The sequence below is a fragment of the Schistocerca americana genome, chromosome X (assembly GCF_021461395.2).
Source record: "Schistocerca americana isolate TAMUIC-IGC-003095 chromosome X, iqSchAmer2.1, whole genome shotgun sequence".
NCBI classification, from domain to species: Eukaryota; Metazoa; Arthropoda; class Insecta; order Orthoptera; family Acrididae; genus Schistocerca; species Schistocerca americana.
In genome coordinates this window covers 480,773,487-480,794,241 of record NC_060130.1, presented here as the reverse complement: position 1 = coordinate 480,794,241, position 20,755 = coordinate 480,773,487, and the positions used below count along the sequence as shown (strand labels likewise).

Sequence of the window (20,755 nt, the reverse complement as noted above, 5' to 3'; positions counted from 1 at the left end):
ACCCTTCTAAATTTGAGATGGGCAAAATCGCTAATCCCTTCTTCAAAATTTGTATTTTTGAGCATATCACATTCTATGGACAACAGTGATAAACTGGTTAATCTCTCTTGAGCATTGTGCTTCTTAATTCATTTTTTATTCTTTTCGATCTGGAGGAGGAGCGATCCGCACCGCAATCGGTTATCAACATGCTTAAAAATATTCTCAGTGCGAGTTCCACATTTGGAAATGTCTTCAGTTTTGTTTTCTTTCAAAAGGTAAATAAATGGAAATGTCGTGTGGCTAGGGCCTCCCGTCGGGTAGATATATTTCCAGTACACTATTAGTTCTCCCATTTTTACTATGAACAGTTTTCAAGTATTCTGTTAAATGCAGACATTCCGTTTCCAACTCTTGCTCGTTAACGTCTTCATAATAAATTTCAGCGAATACTTTGCAACTTTGTCTCAGCTCTTCGGAATTCAGAGTCTTCAAGCGAAAAAATAAACCAAAGATTTGGCTAATGTTCTCATACGAACTTACTAGCTGTTTTAGATGAACGCTCAGGGTATCACTTATGGGAAGAAACGTTTCTACTTTGAATTGCTCTTTTCCATTCAGTTGGACTGACGGTGCAGAGACATCAAAAAGCTCTGACGTGAGCTTCTACGTTTTGTTCTTTGAGACAGGTCATTGTAATCAGATTCCGCGTTTCTTTCTCTGGCGGACGACTCGAAGCCATCGAATTTATCCTTGGGGTTAATGATAAAATCACCAAGTGACGTGAACAAATTAGTTGGAACATGCAGTGTTATTGTTTCTCTCTTAAGATAATTACTCATTTTGTCTATTCTGTCCAATATAGAGCTCCAAATTTTCGTTAGTATAATAAATTCTAGCAATGTCATTTTCTGGACAGACTCAGAGCTTTGTCTCTAGTTTCTGTTGCCTGTTCTGTATCTTCTGCGATGAACGTCAAAGTTTCTATAATTTGTTTATGACCTTCATGCAAGGCGCTTACTGCATCAGCTCGGGCTGACCATCTGGTTTTTGAAAGACTTCTAACAACTTTTTTTTAACCTAATAGTTCTGTCAATGTATTCCATCGGTGGGTAGAGATAAAAAAAGTTGTACACTTTCTGAGTCATTTCAAAAAACTTTGTTGCCTCTGATACACACCCAGCAGTTTGGTCACCTACCAAGTTTAGTGAATGTCCCGCATAGGGCACAAAAGTGACAAATCTACATTTCTCCTTGATTCTTGCTTGTGGACCAGTTTACTTCCCTGACATATTTAAAGCATTGTCGTAACTTTCTCCTCGGCATTCTTTTATGGGAATATCATGATTCTGTAAAAAAATTCAAGATGGTTTCCGCTAAATACTCAGATTTATGGTCTTTGATAGGTATAAACTATAGGAATCTTTCAACAAGAACACGGTCTTTAATGTATCGAATTATAAAAGTTAGCTCAACGTGAGACAGATCGGGCGTACTGTCAACGCTAATGGAAAAAGTATTTTGCCAATTTAGCTTCATTTATAATTTTTAGGACCTCTTCTCACATTACATCAATAAGCCCATTATAGATATTCGCCGCCGCGCGGGATTAGCCGAGCGGTCTCAGGTGCTGCAGTCATGGACTGTGCGGCTGGTCCCGCGGAGGTTCGAGTCCTCCCTCGGGCGTGGGTGCGTGTGTTTGTCATTAGGATAATTTAGGTTAAGTAGTGTGTAAGCTTAGGGACTGATGACCTTAGCAATTAAGTCCCACAAGATTTGACACACATTTGAACATTTTAACAGATATTCGCTGATAAATAAGAAGCGTTACCTTTGTCAGGATTCCCAAAATTTTGTAAGTGATCTGCAAAAAATGTATAGAATTCACTCAATAATTCCACACATCCCAAACAATTTCCATTGTTGGGAGATGCTAGGATTTCGTTGTCACCGCGAAATGGAAGCCCTCTCGATGCACAGTGACCCACTTCTTTTTTATATTGAGGTAATAAGTCTGCCTATTCTACCAACCGCTTTACTTCGAGCCAGATAAGTCATCATAGATTGCCTATATGCTGGGCTATTTTCATGTGTTAAAATTATGTGATTATTGTTACATCCACTCCGAGAGTGTAGATTTAAATCAGAAGGATTTAATAACCAGCATGGAAAACAAAATAGAGTTTTTGGAAGGCGAGTACAACAACAATTTTCTTTTAACACTTTCTGTTGTGTTGGCATAAGAGCCAACACCGTGTTACCAGTGGAGGCCGAAATGCACGCGTTTTAGCTTACGCCGGCTGACGTGAGGAGGGAAGGACTATACTGACGTGAGGTCTGGAACATGACAAGGAATTAGAGTTCAGAAAGCGGACGTAATTAGTTTGATACTTAACTTTAATCCATTAATGATGAACGTCGCTCTTGACGGTACATGATTCTGTTCAGAATACATTCATAGTAACTGAATATGGCGTCTTGCTAGGTCGTAGCAAATGACGTTGATGAAGGCTATGCTAAACTGTCGTCTCTGCAAATGAGAGCGTATGTAGGCAGTGATCCATCGCTAGCTAAGTTGGCTGTACAACTGGGGCTCTGACTAGACCTGCCGTGTGGCGGTGCTCGGTCTGCAATCACTGATAGTGTCGACACGCGGGTCCGACGTATACTAACGGACCACGGCCGATTTAAAGGCTACCACCTAGCAAGTGTGGTGTCTGGCGGTGACACCACACTTTCATTGTTCTTTAATTTGTGAATAAATAGTTCTTTGTTGAAATACGTAGTTACTGATTTATTACCATCTTTGTAGGTTCTGGATGCCTCGAAAAAGCCAGAATCTTTATTTTGAAAAATACGGGTCCCTTACGAATCAAAACTTCACGATTTCTTTCCGTAAAATTTTTATGAAAATGATTAGCGGGATCGTGTGATATTTCTTCTGGTTGGTAAACTGTTGTTCAACTGACACAGTTGTCGGTGTTGGTGAAGTCACCGAAGTTGTTGCCCTTTCGTCAGAGGGACGGCGCTTTCTGATTCAGTCTCTTTTCCTAAACTGGTAGAAATCTGAAATTGGTATAGGACATGAACATTCAGAAATTTCCGCAATTTATGATCGACACGTCTCATCACGTGGAAGATTTATTATTTGATTGATACTTACCTAAGTTGCTCCAGTAGTAGTAGTAAAATATGCTCTTACTTTTGGCAACTTTTTCAATTACTTCCTTCTGATGTACAGATTTTTACTTTTTGCAGAGCCACAAGGATATGATCGTTTCGACATTTTATATTCAGTATTTATTTTTACACCGAAAATAATCGCTAACACAAAACGAAACAGGCAAACGACGATTTAATCAAAGAATACTCCAGAGCACAGTCAGTAACAAGTACAAACAAAACAAACGTCGCAAACTGCAGTCAAATACAGAGGAAACAAAACAAACGTCATAACACCGCAGTCAAATACAGGGGAATTTCCGATCGTCGAGTCGAATTATTTAAGTCGGTCGGTCACGTTTAATTTTACGTCGCTATTCGCTCCGTGCAGAACTGTGCAATGCGCAAAGCTAATAGTAGATATTGTAGTCAGTCATTATCGCTCGATTTTTTCAAAATAAATTTGTTTTTTGGTAATAAATTTCGGTTATCGTTTGGTGATTTGGCAGGAACTAGGGGGCCCATCGGTCGCGGGGCACTAGGCACGTGCCCGGAGTGCCCAGTGGGAGAGAGAGGCTTGCTTTTACCTCGTAGTATAATATGTGGTTCATACCAAGAGTGAATTAGAGGTGAAGTGAAGAATTCCCTACCACAATAGCAGAAGTGAAACTTGCCAGATATACAGAATGGAATTGTAAAAGTTTCCGGTATACTTCAGACAGGGAACTGGAAGTCTCGACTTAGAAACAAACTGAACTACAGCTCATTGACCACGTATATTACTTCTAAGAATATACTGTGTCTCAAATATGCCTAAAACGGTAAAAAATTGTCGCTAACTTGGCAGAAATACGGTACAGTACTTTACTTGCTTTCATGAAGTCATCCTCCAGCACAGCGTAGATAGCTTCGCGCAATGCAGCTTTCAAAACTGCCGTAGAAAATCCTAGATCCTTGTAGCTGCTATTGCCAGGAATCCTATTGCCAGGAATCTTATACAAGATTTATATACTGGGAGCTGCGTCAAAAGATAATTACGCATTTCTAAATTCATCCTCAAATAATTACGCCAGTTCTTGAACTTGCCCTCGTGAAGTAAGCTTATTTGCTAAAAAACGCCTTCGCTTAAGCAGCCACCGGTAGAAAATTTTGATGTTTTTCTGTTTCTCGTATTTTCTTTGCACTTATTAGAAACACAAGTTGCGAACACAGACCGTAATAAAACTGCCTACATTTCTGAATAAATGAAATAAACTTCGATATTACTGTACGAGAGTTTGGTCGCTTGGTACAGAAATTTTTCTACATAGGCAGATGGCGGGCGAGCAGTAGACTGGGATTAATATCGTGTGAACAAACCACGTTTGCAGCGATCTGTTGCATGCACAGACATTTACGCAGATATCTGCGAAGACAGATCTTTGCGTGTGGATGGGCCATTGCACCAAAAAATAATTAATATAGAGTAATGAAATTTCGGGAATATATTTGTCTAGGTAACATACTTAAAGGATTATCATAGCAAGACTACAGTTACTGTAAGCGCAAGATAAGCCATTGAAAATGTGAAATTAGAGTACATTAAAACAAGTGCAGCCACCAGAATGTTGAATGTAAGCATGCAAACGTTCGTGCATTTTGTTGTACAGGTGCCGGATGTCAGTTTGTGGGATGGAGCTGTATGCCTGTTACACTTTGTCGGTCAATACACGGACGGTTAATGTTGTTTGTGGATGACGTTGGACTTGTCGTCCGGTGATGTCCCTTATGTGCTCGATTGGAGACAGATCTGGTGATCGAGCAGGCCAAGGCAACATTCCGATACTCTGTAGAGAATGTTGGGTTACAACAGCGGCATGTGGACGAGCGTTATCATGCTAGAAAACACCCCGTGGTATACTGTTAACGAATGACAGCACAACAGGTCGAATCATCAGATTAACGTACAAATTTGCAGTCAGGTTGCCTGGGGTAACCATGAGAGTGCTCCTGCTGTCATACGAAATCGCACCCTAGAACATAATCCGAGGTGTTGGTCCATTGTGCGTAGCATGCAGACAGGTTGGGCGCAGCCCTCATCTGGCCTCCTAATCAACACACGGCTATCACTGGCACCGACTCAGAACCAGATTTCACGAGAAAACACAACAGACCTCCACCCTGCCCTCCAGTGAGCTTTCGCATGTCACCACTGACGTCTCAAATGGCGGTGGTTTGGGGTCAGTGGAGTGCACGTTACAGGGCGTAAGACTCGGAGCTGTCCTTGAAGTAACGTGTTTGTAACAGTTCGTTGTGTCACTGTGGTACCAACTGCTGCTCGGATAGCTGCTGCAGGTGCTGTACAATGTACCAGAGCCATACGCCGAACACGATGGTCTTTCCTCTCGGTGGTGCCACGTGGCTTCCCGCAGCCCGGTCTCCTAGCAACCGTACATTTTCGTGACCATTGCAAAAAATGGTTCAAATGGCTCTGAGCACTATGCGACTTAACTTCTGAGGCCATCAGTCGCCTAGAACTTAGAACTAATTAAACCTAACTAACCTAAGGACATCTCACACATCCATGCCCGATGCAGGATTCGAACCTGCGACCGTAGCGGTCGCTCGGCTCCAGACTGTAGCGCCTTGAACCGCGCGGCCACTCCGGCCGGCGTGTGACCACTGCAGCCAGCAGTCATGTACAGTGGCTACATTCCTGCCAAGATTTTCTGCAGTGTCGCAGAAGGAGCATCCAGCTTTTCGTAGCCCTATTACACGACCTCGTTCAAACTCAGTGAATTGTAGATAATGGCTTCTTTGTTACCCTAAATGCATTCTTGACTAACATCAATTCACAATTTCAAAGGTAACTAACGCTCACGATTGTTACAGCGTGTATTTAAAGCAAACCTGATTTGCATCCTCATAGTAGCGCTACTAGTGCCACACTTATGAGACTGGCGCGAAATTTGAATAGACATCATCTTTCAGATGTAGAAAACGCGCCTACCAACTTTCACTTATGTCATACAACTTGTTCTTGATGTTGCAATTTTTTTTCTGTCGGTGTACAACACCCCTAGTGGTACTGGTACTTATTAGAGGAGACGCCGTTGCCGTGTGTCATGGAAACCAATATGGTGGTTAAAATTCAAAGAAGTATGCCAATAGGACGTCCAAAGTTGTCATAGAAGCAGTATCTGTCCACCTGTTACTATATATTCGTACTTAGTTTACGATAACTTCGTACATTTTGCGAAGCGTTTATCATTTGCTGGGGCTGATGTAATTCGTTTTCTGCACGAATTTTGCGCGCGATTTATTCCGTGACTCTGCAGCCATCAGTCAGCAGTTATGCTACATCGCTAATTCGTTATTCTTTCGTCTGACGCTATACTCATCAGACTTCCGGTAACTATGCTATTCTTGTTCTTATAGTGCTCATTTTCGGAATATGACTTTTACATGAAGTCGAAGCCCATTTTAATGAAATTATAGACTGTTGTGTTAACCCAATTGTATCACCAGATCGCTGTTCTCCTCTGGACCATGTTGTCCAAATTTATGGTTTAAAAGTCTCCAGTCAAGACTCGACAATTGATGGAACCTTGAGTTGAGGCCCACCCCCTGTCGGCTCTTCAAATCGGAGGCCCTCAATCAGTTGTTGGTATGAAACTGCAAATGGTAAGTGCCTCACATGCAGGGTCAGTGTTCACCATCGCTTTAGCTAAATGCTTGCAGAAACTGCGAGTGACCTCAGAAACCAAGCAACAAATACCACTGTGAAATATTTCTGTGTGGTCTAACACAATAACCCAAAACTTCCCTTTTAGAAAATGTATTGGCAATTCGCGTCACGTTTCATGTCCTTAGCGATAAGAGGTGATCCGTCCCAACCACGAGGTTATTACTTGGTCACGAAGTTCACCCTAATTCAAAAAACCGTATATTGCAGTGAAATAAACCAAGAAGTTACAGCATGGTATGTGGTCCTCAGTTCCTAACATCTCCCAATAACATTACAATGAAATAATAATAGGACCAAGTATAACAGTGTGTGCTAAGTTCATCGTAGAGGAAATTATCACTCGTAAGACATTAGAGGTGCCATCAGTGTATACAAAAAGTACTATAAGATAAGTGTATGTTCGCAGTGTTAAATATTAATCAAAGCAATACTGTACATTAAATACCTTTCAGCATAATTACTTCTACTGTCATAGTTCATAAAGTAAATGACTGTACCCATGAATGGACAATTACGCACTGCTGTGTTATGGGTCATGAACAGTATTTCACCTACAACTAAAATTATTCTGTTCATATTTTAGACAAAGGTAACTCATTAACTTTAATCTGAAAGAAAAATATACACCACACAGCACAAAGTAGTACCTTTGAGAGCAAGTGATTTAACAGTGTTGATTAGTAATCAACTTTACTCAGTGAATAAGCAAGGCAGCTCCTACCTGCTTGAACGAATGCATGTTTTCACAGCGATATGTACTGATGATTTTTTCTTGAGCATCCAACCGCGTCAAGTGATTAAATGTCCACAAGGTTTCGGTCGAGTGCTCCTCAGTCATTGTCAAGTTTTGAGTCCCATGTGTCTCATGCTGCCATCATAATAGAACATGCTGACTTTGACACGAAGATCAGGTTGATGCTGGAAGACGACATATACCAAAATTTGTCACAGAATCCAACATCCACAATAATGAGGAAAACGCCGGAGCTTCTCAACCAGTCATCACTGGAAAAGAATGTCGTTAAGAATCTCCTCCCCCTTGCACCCCTAAAAGTTCATATACCGAGCTAGGTGACGCAGTGGCTAGCACACTGGACTCGCATTCAGGAGGACGGCTGTTCAAACCCGCGTCTGGCCATACAGATTTACGTTTCCCGTGTGATTTCCCTAAATCGCTCCAGGCAAATGCCGGGATGGTTTCTTAGAAAGGGCACTGCCGATTTCCTCCCCCATCCTTGACACGATCCGAGGTTATGCTCCGTTTCTAGTGACAGCAATGTCGATGGGACGTTAAACCCAATCTTCCTTCCTTCCAAAAGTTCATACGAAGGAAATAACTCTACAGCTCATTGTGACCACCATTGCATCGCTGGGTTACTGACTCGCGAAACATCTGGCCAGCTTTATTTCTACATATGTTGGTCACTGTGTGCACTACATCAAGAATACGATGGACATCATGAGCCGAATTAAATTTGAGCACTGTAGATAAGGAGATATGATGGTCCTCTTTGATTGGCTTTCAATATTCATACGCATTGCCATCAAAGACTCCATAATAGATCTTCTCTCCCAGTTCTTCGACTGCACTTTTGAGGATTTATGTCATGAAACTTTTTTCCGTTGAATGATGGAGAATATTTCAACCAGAGAAAAGGTGTCACAGTGGGAAGTCAAATAAGTCTAGTTATTGCCATCCTCTTAATGGAATTCGTAAACACGGCTAATGCAATGTCTAGTAACTTTCATCATCGTGTCGGCACATTTGTTGTGTGGCCTTATGGACGTGAAAACTAGGGAGAGTAGTTTGACCACATGAACAACATTAAATTGACGTGGAGGTAGAGACAGACGCTGTTTTGCCATTCCCTGTCGTTCTCACCTGCCCAAAAGTAAATGGGTGTCTCAGCCACAGTGTTTACCGGAAACTCACGCATACTGCCCGTTATCTGCACGCTGCCAGCTACCATCACCCATCACAGAAATGTTCTCATCTGATGACCTTGGTGCATCGAATAGAAGCCGTTTCAAATGATGAAAACTTGTTGAAAAAAGCGAGCCACTTACAGAAACTATTAAAGGAAAACGGCTGCAGCAGCTCACAAATTTCACTGAAGGCACCAATGCGGATGCTCCCATCCCCCCCCCCCCCCCCAATGGAACTGTGGGTGTCCCAGTCTAGTAAGATAAAATTATGCAGATCATAGAGGATCCTAGATGAAGTACTGTGAATTACAAAATAAATAAATAAAAAATAATAATGGTCAGAAATGAATATGTAGTTTTCTATTCATGTAAATAACTGACACTCTACAGCAACAACTTAACCTAAGAAAGCTATGTGAAGTGATGACCACCAGTCTCAATGCATTATACTGACACAGAAAAAATCGGAACACCAAGGAGTTCTGCGACATCAGTGAAAGCTGGTAGGTGATTTTTTTCTACATCTGAAAGATGATGTCTATTCAGATTTTGCGCTAGTAGCGCCACTATGAGGATTAAAATCAGGTTTGCTTTATATACACTCTCTAACAGTCATGAGTGTTAGTTATCTTTGAGATTGGACTTGATGAGTTGATTTATTCACCTTTGAGGTTGGACGTGATGAGTTGATTTACTCAAGAATGCCTTTAAGGCAACAAAGACGCCATTATCAACACCTCACTGAGTTTGAACAAGGTCATGTAATAGGGCTACGAGAAGCCAGAGGTTCGTTCTGTGATACTGCTGAAAGACTTGGCAGGGATGAAGCCACTGTACATGATTGCTGGCTGCAGTGGTCACAGGAATGTACAATCTCAAGAAGACTGGGCTTCAGACAGCCATGTGGCACTACCAAGTGGAAAGACCGTCGTGTTCAGTGTAGGGGTCTGATGTATCGTACAGCATCTGCACAGCAATTTTAGCAGCAGTTGGTGGCACCACAGTGATGCCTAGTTGAGGACCAGTACCCAACCTGTCTGCTTGCTAGATACACCGGACCTAGACTTGGAATTATTGTAAGGATATGATTTCCTACGACAGCAAGTCTACCTTCATGGTTATCTCAAGCATACTGACTGCAAATTTGTATGGCAGTCTGGTGATTTGTCCTGTTGTCCCACCATTCATGAATAGTATTCCACAGACTGTGCTGTTTGTGTTGTTCTTCCCTTGATTTCCAACATCCTATATCATGGTACCAATGACCCTGCTGTTTGGTTGTCTCTCCAAAATCAACCAACGAACGGCATTCCAGGGGCTGCCTTCCAACAGCATAACGCTTGCCTACCTATCACTGTTATAACCCAACATGCTCTTCAGAGTGTCGACATGTTGCCTTGGCCTGCTTGATCATCACATCTTTCTCCAATCGAACATATGGGGCATCATTGATGACAACTCCAGTGTTATTCACAAACAACATTAACCATCCCTGTGTTGACCGACCAAGCCTGAAACTCCATCCCACAAAGTGACATTTGGCACCTGTATAACACAATGCATGCGCATGTGCATGCTTACATTTAACATTCTGCCGATTACAGTGGTTGTTAGTGACCAGCATTTTACATTTGCAATTGCTTATGTTGTGATTACATTAACATGTGATCTTGCAATGTTAATCACTTAAATATGTTACCTAGACAAATATATTCCCAAAATTTCATTACTTTACATTAATTATTTTTTGATGTTGAGTTTTTTTTCTGTCAGTGTATTACCACATAACCCATTGTCAAAGCTGAAATCTGGGTTCAGAATCATTTGTTCCAAGTTTGCATGAATTGTTTTTGATATTCTAGCACTCTCTCTCTGCATTGTATTCTTCATAGTGTGCATTTCACGTGTAGTTTGATTGGCACTAATTGATGAATCTTCTCCTGCTGAATTCAAAATTATCTTCACAAAATTTATGTGAACAATTCTGTATTAATTCAACCTGCATAGGTTCCAATATTGGCTACAGTGCTCAGGAATCAGGCAAACCAACTACTATTTTCGTGTGTTACTTTGTCTGGCATCTGCCTTTTCTACAACTAGTTTCATGTGGTTGCTCTACCCTAGACGTCCTTGGACAGATATTCCTAAATACTTCATAGCTGTCACTGTTTCCATGTATGATCTCCAGTTATTTAATCAATAAATAGTGGGACTCTCTGCATGTTTATTCATAAAACATTCAAATTCACATAAGTTGAGGCCAGGTGCCATTGGGTAACATCCTCATCTTGAAAAGTCTTTCATCAACTGAACTGTGTGGGAAGAGCATTGTAATCCATGAAAAGGAAAAGGAAGATCAAAGTTTAAAATTGTTCAGATGTTACGAGCTTGAGAGACAGAACAGAAGATTTGATTGGGCAAGAATTGAGTTCAAATAGGCCAAGCCTTTTTGAATGGCCATTCTGGTATTTTCCTGAGAGAATTATAGAATCTGCTAAAACCTAAATCAGTATGGTGGGATGTTTCCTGAAGCCCACTACTCTTGAAAATGAGTTCATTGACTTCAAGTGCCAGTTTTCACTGATAAAATGGAAAGAGTCCTAAATGACATCAGTCTACTGGATGGCAAATCAACAATGGAACTGTTACAGCTTTGTCAGGCCAATCAAGATGGCTGAAGATGTCATCTGGATTCACTTGACACAGCTGCAACATTTCTGTTGTTGCCGAGAACAAATTACCACATGATACACCTTTTTATCAATGGGTTGTGCCATTTTAGTTTGGCTGCTGTAACAATATGCTACAGTACTGTCACAAAGGGATTTAAATGGCATGTACCTACAAACACACACTTGATTAATTAAAGAGATCTGTCACAGACAGGCACAACAAAAAGACTGCTATACGTGTGTGTGTGTGTGTGTGTGTGTGTGTGTGTGTGTGTGTGTGTGTGTGTGTGTGTGTGTGTGTGTCTGCTTTAGAAGAGGACCTTTTGGCAGTCTTTTTGTTCTGCCTATTGCAATTCAACATCCTCTCTATAAATAAAGTTGCAATCTGTCCTTTTCATAATATTGTCATTATTCCATCCTAGATTTTCCATTGTGTGTCTTGATTAATTAATCAACTCTTCAGTAGTAATTGAAATTTTGTGACTAACCTTCATATAGAGTTCATGCATCTTTTACTCATGGACAAGCAAGCACATGAAAGAAAAAAAATTATAACTTCTGTGTTACAAGTATTGTTCAGTCATCTTTAGGTGGCATTGCAGTCTGGACAGAGTCAATGCACAGAAAGTGTAGATTTCATCCCTTGTCTTGTGTAATGTGTGCAAACTTGTGTGCAATCTAAATGTAACCATGAATGGAAAATGCATGTTAGAGGATATGCACTAAGGAAAGGAGTTCACTTTGTTAATTGATCCTTTCTCACACTTATTAGAGATCATAAAGGATTGGGTTCACAGAAATCTAGCATGACTTATCACAAATTAATTTTGCTGCAAGGCTGAATTTGATATGAAGGTACCATGTACACTTTAAACTGGTTTCTGAATGAAGTCACTGTAACTAACATCTGAAGCAGAGTGGCATATAAAAAGCCCCCACTGTTTCCTGCTTGTAAGGTTGCGTTATTATGGTGGACTCAGCAGTGTTGATTGTTTTTAATGAAGTCAATCCACTTTCAGCTATCAAAATATTATTTATAGTGATTGCAATTTTGATACATGATCATTGTCAAGCATTGTGAGATGATGTGACCCACTCAACAATGTAAAGTTGTGATGTGCTGGAACATAGTTCCCAATACATGTGGTGGTTTAAATCTATTCACTGTTTCATACACCATGTGAGCATACATCACAGTGCTGACAGAATAATGACAAACAGCAGACAGGATGATAAAAACAACATCCACAAGAAACACTTAAGTCAAAATCTCATGTAGCAGATGTGGTAGATGTATTTGATTTTACACTTCTGGGTATTATGTTCCAGCATCTCACAACTTTGTGTTTTTGAGGGGTCCCAACATTTCACAATGCTCGACAATGACCATTTGTTGAAGTTTCAATTGCAGTAAATAATATTTTGACAGCCTAAAGCGGAATGACTTCATTTAAAATTTTCAGGAATGCTGTGGAAGTAGTGCTCCTCAAAATGCAGAGATCTGTTAGACCACTTGGAACTGTCACAAGTCTTGAACTGCATGCTCGATCTCTGGTCAAACTGTGAGAGAGCTGTCTGCTTCTTCCAGAAACTTGTAGTCTACACAAGAGAGAATAGCAGCTTGTATGAAGGGTCAGGGAACAATTTGATACTTTAAGGTGGATGCATAACTAATATTAGGTCTACTGTCTTTAGTATCTACTTTACATAGAATGAAATTTTTTTATTATGAATATTATAATATTCGAAAACAGAATTAGCAAAGTTTTTGCTCCTGTATAGGGACAGACTACTCCTTAGATCACAAAAACATGATTCTTGACAAAATATTTGATGACATGAGTAAATTTGCCTAAACGGTATCTCAATTGTACAGGACGGATTTTGGTTGTGTGGATTTCATTGGAAGTGTATTGAAAAACAGGAAAATCATTATGTTTAATGATTGACCATCAGTAGAGTCAAGATCTGTTTTCTTAGAAAAACAATGGACGTCATAATTCCACATTTTTATATTTATTCTAGAGTACTTGCAGACCTGTGTTGATGACTACAATCTTTCATTTATTTTACTTTATTAAGAATTGTCGACTCTTTTGTTTCTTAATTGACTTCTGATTTTTAAAGTGCTGTGTACTTTTAAAAACCTATTAAGGAGGTACATTACTCTTTTTGAACTTGCTCCCCTTTGTGACTTTGTACTGTTCTGTGTGGGAGTGTGGATTGCCTGTTGCTTTAAAATTTCTTCCGTTATTCTACTGATGTCCTGGTTCTTTTTGGAGATGACTATTAGTGTTATGTTAAAGTTTTAGATACACTAATAGAATCAGTTAAGTGTCAAATTGGTAATCAAAAATTCTAAGCATTCAGTTCCCAGTAGATCTTAGAATTCTCTTCTGTGACACAAAAAGTATGACACTAGTAAAAATTTTGTGAATGTGGAAGTCATGCATTCTCTTGCTGAAAAATGACTTCTAGGGCGTTCTGTAGAAAGGGTATGGCTACAGGTCACAGGGTGTCATTCACGTAGGTCACTCTCATCACAGTGCTCTGGACGTGCACCAACTGTGATTTCTGGTTGCACCCACACCATAAGGCCCTGAATTTGTGCTGTGTGTCTTGTATGAATGTAGTCACTGTGATGCCACCTCCCCCTCCCCCTGTCTGTGGTGATCCAAAATGTGGCGATCACTTTCGAACAAACAAACCTTGGTTCATCCAAAAACACTGTATGTTGTCGTGCCTGTCCCCCCAGTGACATTGTTCCATATACCACTGTCGTCTAGCATGCTTCTGCACATTCGTCAAAGGTAGGTGGAGAAGTGGATGATACACACGTAACCCATGCCGTAATAAAACTTTGGTTTATAGTGACAAGGAGAGCCGCAGGCACATGTTACCAGTATGTGGTGTTGTGCCGTGATATCAGTCTTTACCTGGAACCCCTGGGCTGACGTGATTAAAATGCTAACCATTTCTGCAGAACGTACTAGTGCACATGTCCTGTGAATATGAACATCCTATCTCTAGTCATTCAAGGTGTTTTGTTATTCTTGAACGTGAGTGTATAAGAAGTTTCTCACTAAATGGATAATGAGGAGTGATAAATACACATGAGTGTGATACTGTTGTAGCTGAAATGTTAGAGTTTCATTCTAGAAATACTTTCATATTTCTCTGAAACCATAACCACAAACTGAAACTGTCAGTTATTCTACTAGCATAAGTTACAGTCCTATAAATGGGTTCTATATGCTACTTGAAAATTTACTGATAAACCATTCATGTACTGTGTTATTTAAAAGCAATCTGCTCAATTGAGAGTGATAAGTGTATGGTGCCCAGATTCTTTGTCATAGTTGTTTATGACACATGGACATCATATGGTAGTTAAGTTTTCTTATTTATAATGTAACATTCACCTTTTATGGAATTTTTAAGCATGGTTTTGTTTTTAATGTCAAAAATTGTCACAATCTTGTTAATATATGTTTCAGATTTTTTTTCCTGTGTGTAGTGTATAACCTGATACCATGTATTTTTAATTTGAAGTTATCATTGCAAACTTTTTCGCTTAATATGTTCTGAAAGTGACTTACTTAACCATACTTGTCTCATTCATAATGGAGCAGTGCTCACCATGGAGCTCTCCACGCATTCTCAGTCCAGTGGATGTACGACACATTCTGGCCAGCCGATCTACAGAGAATCTCAGTGCTTTGCACATCCATGGAGAGGCAGAACTCCTGGGATCCCCCATGCGCAGACGATGGGCACGGCGTTCTCTTCGTGGTCGCCAACAGACACAGTCACGATCCAGCTCAGCTGCCTCAGAAAAGGACAAGGAGGAGGACACGAAGAGAGAGGCTGAGAAGCTGCTCAGGGATGGAGAGGAAGAGCTTCGTTTGCGGCTTGACACGCTCAGTGTGAGACACAGGTACTCTCTGTTTAAAACATTTTATCTTATATATTTGTTTGTTTGTATTAATTTGATCACTGACTGAGTATCACTCTTGTATCAGATCATCTTATTTACAATATCTTTTTATTTTCCAGAGCCTGTAACATAGAATGTAAAATCTCCGGGTTTTGTAATGCTACCCTTTTATGTATAAAACAGATTTTTCTGTACAACTTTACATCATTTGCACAGAGTATCTTGGTGTGTTCAAAATTGTGATATAAAAAAGTTCTAGTTATACTACTAGAAGTATTGTGCTGTACATTAAATCCATTGGTATAACTGATAACAGGAACTGATTGAGGTTGCGCGGTGGTTAGCGCAGTGAACTCGCATTCAGGAGACAATGGTTCAAGTCCGTGTAGCCATCCTGGTTTAGGTTTTCCATGATTTCCCTAAGGCAAATGGCTCGTTTGAAAAAGGCATGGCCGTTTTCCTTCCCTTCCTTGTGTAATCTGAGCTTGTGCCACATAACTAATGGTATTGTTGAGAACTCTAATCATCCTTTTCTGCCTTCTTTCCTTTGGCTAGAGGAATAATTTATTGTGTTCGTCATTATGTAACCTGCCTTAATTAATTTTAATGTGAAATATTTCTCTCCAAAACATATGCAAGTCAGTGGTTGAGAACTGATTTTATTGTCATAATTTGTTCCCCTTGGGTTTTATCAAACAAAAGTGAAGCTTGGTTCATGCAAAGATACAGAGCAGGAGGAAAAAATCTAGTAATAGAAAGCTAGAGAAATCTGAGTGTTAAATACCTCATTGATCAAAAATTGAGCTGCAGTCACAACTCACGTTAGAAACGTTTTCCACTAAATGTTATGTCTGTATGTACAGTAGATATCCCTGTGCAGTATACCTTTTTCATTGTGTCAGATGCGAGCAGAAGATGCTAAACACATCATTCAGTAAAATTATTTTGTTTTCTTCACTACCAGTAACTGACTATCTCATCTGACGAACTAACACGTGCTGCAGTGACCATATACTGCTGTTTGGAATAGGGCAGAAAACAGACGTAAACAAACATTTAACATTGATCAAAATGTCAGCCAGCATACAAGACTAAACCTTCCAAAAATAGTGTGGATTTTGGCTAGAGTTACTCACTAAATAAAAATGTACACCCTGAAAAGATTGTTGAAACAACGTAAAACATGCATCTATTGTAACTCATTGAGATAGAGCATTGGTTTAGTGTCATGAAAAATCAGAATTTTGTGAAGCCAGCTGCTTGTATGTCTTATGACAATGAACCAAGGAAACACTGGATTTTTGTTTGGTACTGCTTCATTTGTACTGACTCGTGCAGAACACTGATAGGTCAGTAGTCAGTAACTGGTGTGTGTGTGTGTGTGTGTGTGTGTGTGTGTGTGTGTGTGTGTTTTGTCGTATTGTTCATAAGTCAATAAATCAATGTGATCACAAAAAAGTAGGCCGTGAAATGAATGTCAGTCACATGCCTTTGAATCCATCTCTACTTATTTATGTCTAGTACCTGTAACACATGCAAAGGCTATAAGGGACTGCCACAGGCAGAATTATGTCTGTGGTCGATTATGTACTATTGTACATGTCATCCATTTTGTTCACTGATGAGGCCTTATTGGGACAAGATGGTATCATAACTTACCCTGCTGTGTGGCTACCACTAATCATCAGTTAGTTAGTTAGTGCTGGTTCAGATTCAGTGGTTCAGATTCAGTGTACAGTATGGCGTTACGAGTGACCATCTACAACTGACTGGATCAGTATACTTCACCTTACTGAGAGATACACTGTCTTTTCTATTACATAATGTTCCCCTGTCAGTTGAATCGTGGGGTGTGTGCATGATGAGGATTCAGTACGCTTCCTTTTGGATGTGTCTGGAATTTTGGACAACAATGTCCCATGATGTTGGATATGATGTCGAAGCCCATTGCATTGGCTTTCCCAGTTATGGATGTAAAAAAACTTGGACTTGCAGTGAATTGGGGACTATAGGTGTATTGTAAGAAAGGAACATGTTTGAAGGGGCAATGCCTATTTGCAGTGTTCAGTGGATCTAGTGCTGGGGTAGATGACCAAAATGGCACAGGTACTAAAGAAGCTTGTTCAGTGGATCTAGCGCTGGGGTAGATGACCAAAATGGCACAGGTACTAAAGAAGTCATTGATATTGTGTGCAGCATGTTCAGCATTCAGGTTGCAGAGTTTATGACTGGCCACAGAGCAGATTAGTTTTTATCACTTTATAACACAGCACACAAAGTGCAGCACAGCTGTTATATGGCATTCGTATTTTCTCATCTGGTCATACATTTGTTCACATCAGAAATACCTGTGACTAGACTGCAATAGGGAGTTGTGTGAGGGTGCATAGAGCTAATCTTGCACCTAGGTTGACCATAGGCGACTAACTGTTGCTTTGAATCCCGCACCTCATTGATCTTCACTTTCATGTAATTGATCTTACCCTACTCCAGTCTCAAGTACCTTATATTTGATGATAGATACTGCTACTTGTGATGCTGTTATGTCAGCCAAGAGGTGGCTTAAAACTCTTTGCGTGTGTGTGTGTGTGTGTGTGTGTGTGTGTGTGTGTGTGTGTGTGTGTTTGCAGCAGATACAGCATCCCAAGCATTTGCTAGCCAATTACTTACAAATTGAAAGATCATTTGAATGATTCTTTTCTTGAAATGATGTGGAATGAATCAGCTTACAGGATATGTATACATGACTGGTTTTAACATTAATGAAAATATTTTTCATACATACTTGTGCAGCTACACCTAAAAATAGGATCTTGCACTTACAGGCTGCCAGGTGTTACTCTCCTTTCCTTTCTGCTGTAAGTTTAATTTCTGACTGTCTTTTTACTACTCCCTCAGAAGCTCAGTCTGTGATGACCAGGTACCATCATATCTCTGGTATCTTGACCCAGAAACTTTGAAAACCTGTGCCAAACAGCATGGAATTGGAACTCGAGCATTTTACAGAGCTGTTAATACACGAGCATTAACATCACCTTCACTCTCTGGATTACTTGCTGGATTTGATTATCTGTAGTGCCATCTCCACTTGCCCATTTCCTCATCGTTGACTTCCATCCACGCTAGGTGACCTGCTGTTGACAGCCTCATGGTGGTCAGCATAGCCTCAGTGAGTTCATTGAATCAGATCTTTCAAACTCCAGTCACAGTAATACTGAACCTGTTGTTCCCAACCTGTGGGCTGGTCAGTGCTGCAGGTTATCTGTCATTGCAAACTCTGAATGTGTTACAGTGAACTCTATAGGGTGTGATGATGGAATAATGTGTGTTTCAGAAAGTGAGGGGCTTTTCGTAACTATCCAATTTGTGAGAATGATACAAACCCCAAAAAACACCTCAGCCTTAAGTTTTGCTGCATGTCAGTGGCTGTGTAGGCAAAACAGTCATTAATGGACATTGGCCAGGAAACCTTCCACACCCCAGTTGTATAAGGCTTAGGCAGGTAAGATGGCTGTGCATGGGTGTAGTGTACAGGTACCTAACTGTTCATTAGAATACATTTAGATCCTCACAAACACAAAAATAAATGTTTCAGTGGTACTGGTGGGCTGTTAGAGATAACTAATACGCAAACAAGAAAGAAGACTTGACAGAATAGTATTTCCAGTGTTACATTATCAAAATAAAACCTTGATCATTGTGACAGGGCATGATAGTGTCAAAAAATCTTCATTGTGATAAAGAGAGAAGAGGAGTCTTTTGAGAATGTAATCCCCCTTGTACATCAACAAAACTTTGGAAAGTATTGTTGAAATTGTAAAAGCTGTCAAACAGCTGTGCAGCAAAATGCTTTTGGTTGTAACTACTATGTGTCACCAAGTGACCACACCTCTGGACTGTTAAGAATTTTGATCATTATGCCATTGCAGTGGAAAAGCACAATTCTTTTGACTTCAGTAAGTATGTTATAATTTGGACATGGACATCACTGAACCATGGAAAGGATGGGAAATGGAAGGCATAACAAAAACTAGAAACATGTTGAGGAGAGTGAATTGTGAGATGCCATAGATTGCCATTTTTATCCTTTCATTCAGTTTGCTTATCCCTCCAGAGCATGTTAAGTCCAGATTTATTCAACTGAAGGTGCCCAGTCCAATGTAGTGCCATAAATGCTAGAGATGTTGTCACTTCTCAAAGGTGAAATGACAAGGCAACATATGGCATATGTGTGAAAGATAGTCATTGAACAGATTCATCTTGTTCAGTGTTAAACCTCCATGTAAGTTCCGTAGGTAATCACCAGAGAAAATTCTTGGTCACAAAGGAAGATGCACAAAGTAGTTGAACATTTTCCAAACAACCTGCTTCACCAACAAAAAAGGCAAAATCCACATCCAGATCAGACAAAATACAAAGAAACCTTGCACTAAACCTGAGCCTATGCATACGTGAGATGTGTTTCAAACTTTCAGTCATGTATTGAAAGGTTACCCCATCCACTATAAGGATTATACGTATGGTGAGAGAGCAATATTCATCCACAATACACACCATTCTTTACCTGTTACCCTCACCAGTCACCTTTGAGCAGTAAGCATTCAGGCTTACACACCATTAAGAATAACTTTGTACTCCCTGACCTGGTACCTCATGAATGTGTGGATAATGAAGTTCCTGAGGACTTCATACATGATCTCACCTATCCCCTTTCTCTTCCTCAGGGATCGTAATGTGCATTATATTCTGTGGGACTCTATGTCTATTTGTCCCAGGGCTTGAGTTGTGGAGAAGTTCCTCTTATCAAATGATATCTGCCTACCCAGTACAGGGAAAGGAGCACACTTCAGCAGTCCACACATATCACCCATAGCTGCACAGCACTTTCCTCTCTTATGCTAGCTAATACTGTTGTCTGAGACATGGCAGAGAACTCACACTCTAGTGACCACTTTGCCATTTGAATTCCCATACCGGATACATCAATATCTGCCACCAAACTAAATAAACAGATATTTAACGAAACCAGCTGTATGCTGTACAGAATCTGGCTGTATTCAAATACAAATCCAGAATTCATTACATGATAGAATGTGTCAGTACTGTGATCTAGAAAACTGCTGATGTCCATATCATGAAGTTGTGTGTTGAAACTGGCAGATGGCCAGGCCCATGGTGGAACAAGGAGTGCTATTTAGCTGTTAGTGACAGACGGGTAATAGTTTGTACTCTTCAGTGTTACTGTAGATGAAGTCCAAACACCACTCTTTTATGGTAGAGTTTGAACCTGTGCTGTCATTGCCTGGTAATACAACACCAGAGCCAAAGTGGTGTGCAATATGTAGCAAACTG

General features: G+C 40.2%; 1 protein-coding gene across 4 annotated transcripts in view; it reads left to right on the top strand.

Moving 5' to 3' along the window:
- LOC124555094 overlaps positions 1 to 20,755 on the top strand; it is a 246,868-nt gene that overhangs the window by 170,855 nt on the left and 55,258 nt on the right. For 2 of the 4 annotated variants that reach the window (XM_047128892.1, XM_047128890.1), the window contains exon 3: positions 15,099 to 15,403. In XM_047128892.1, the coding sequence (XP_046984848.1) occupies positions 15,099 to 15,403 (305 nt within the window). Of the gene's footprint in view, positions 1 to 15,095; positions 15,404 to 20,755 lie in introns of all 4 variants that reach the window. The other 2 variants (XM_047128891.1, XM_047128889.1) reach the window with 1 other exon arrangement.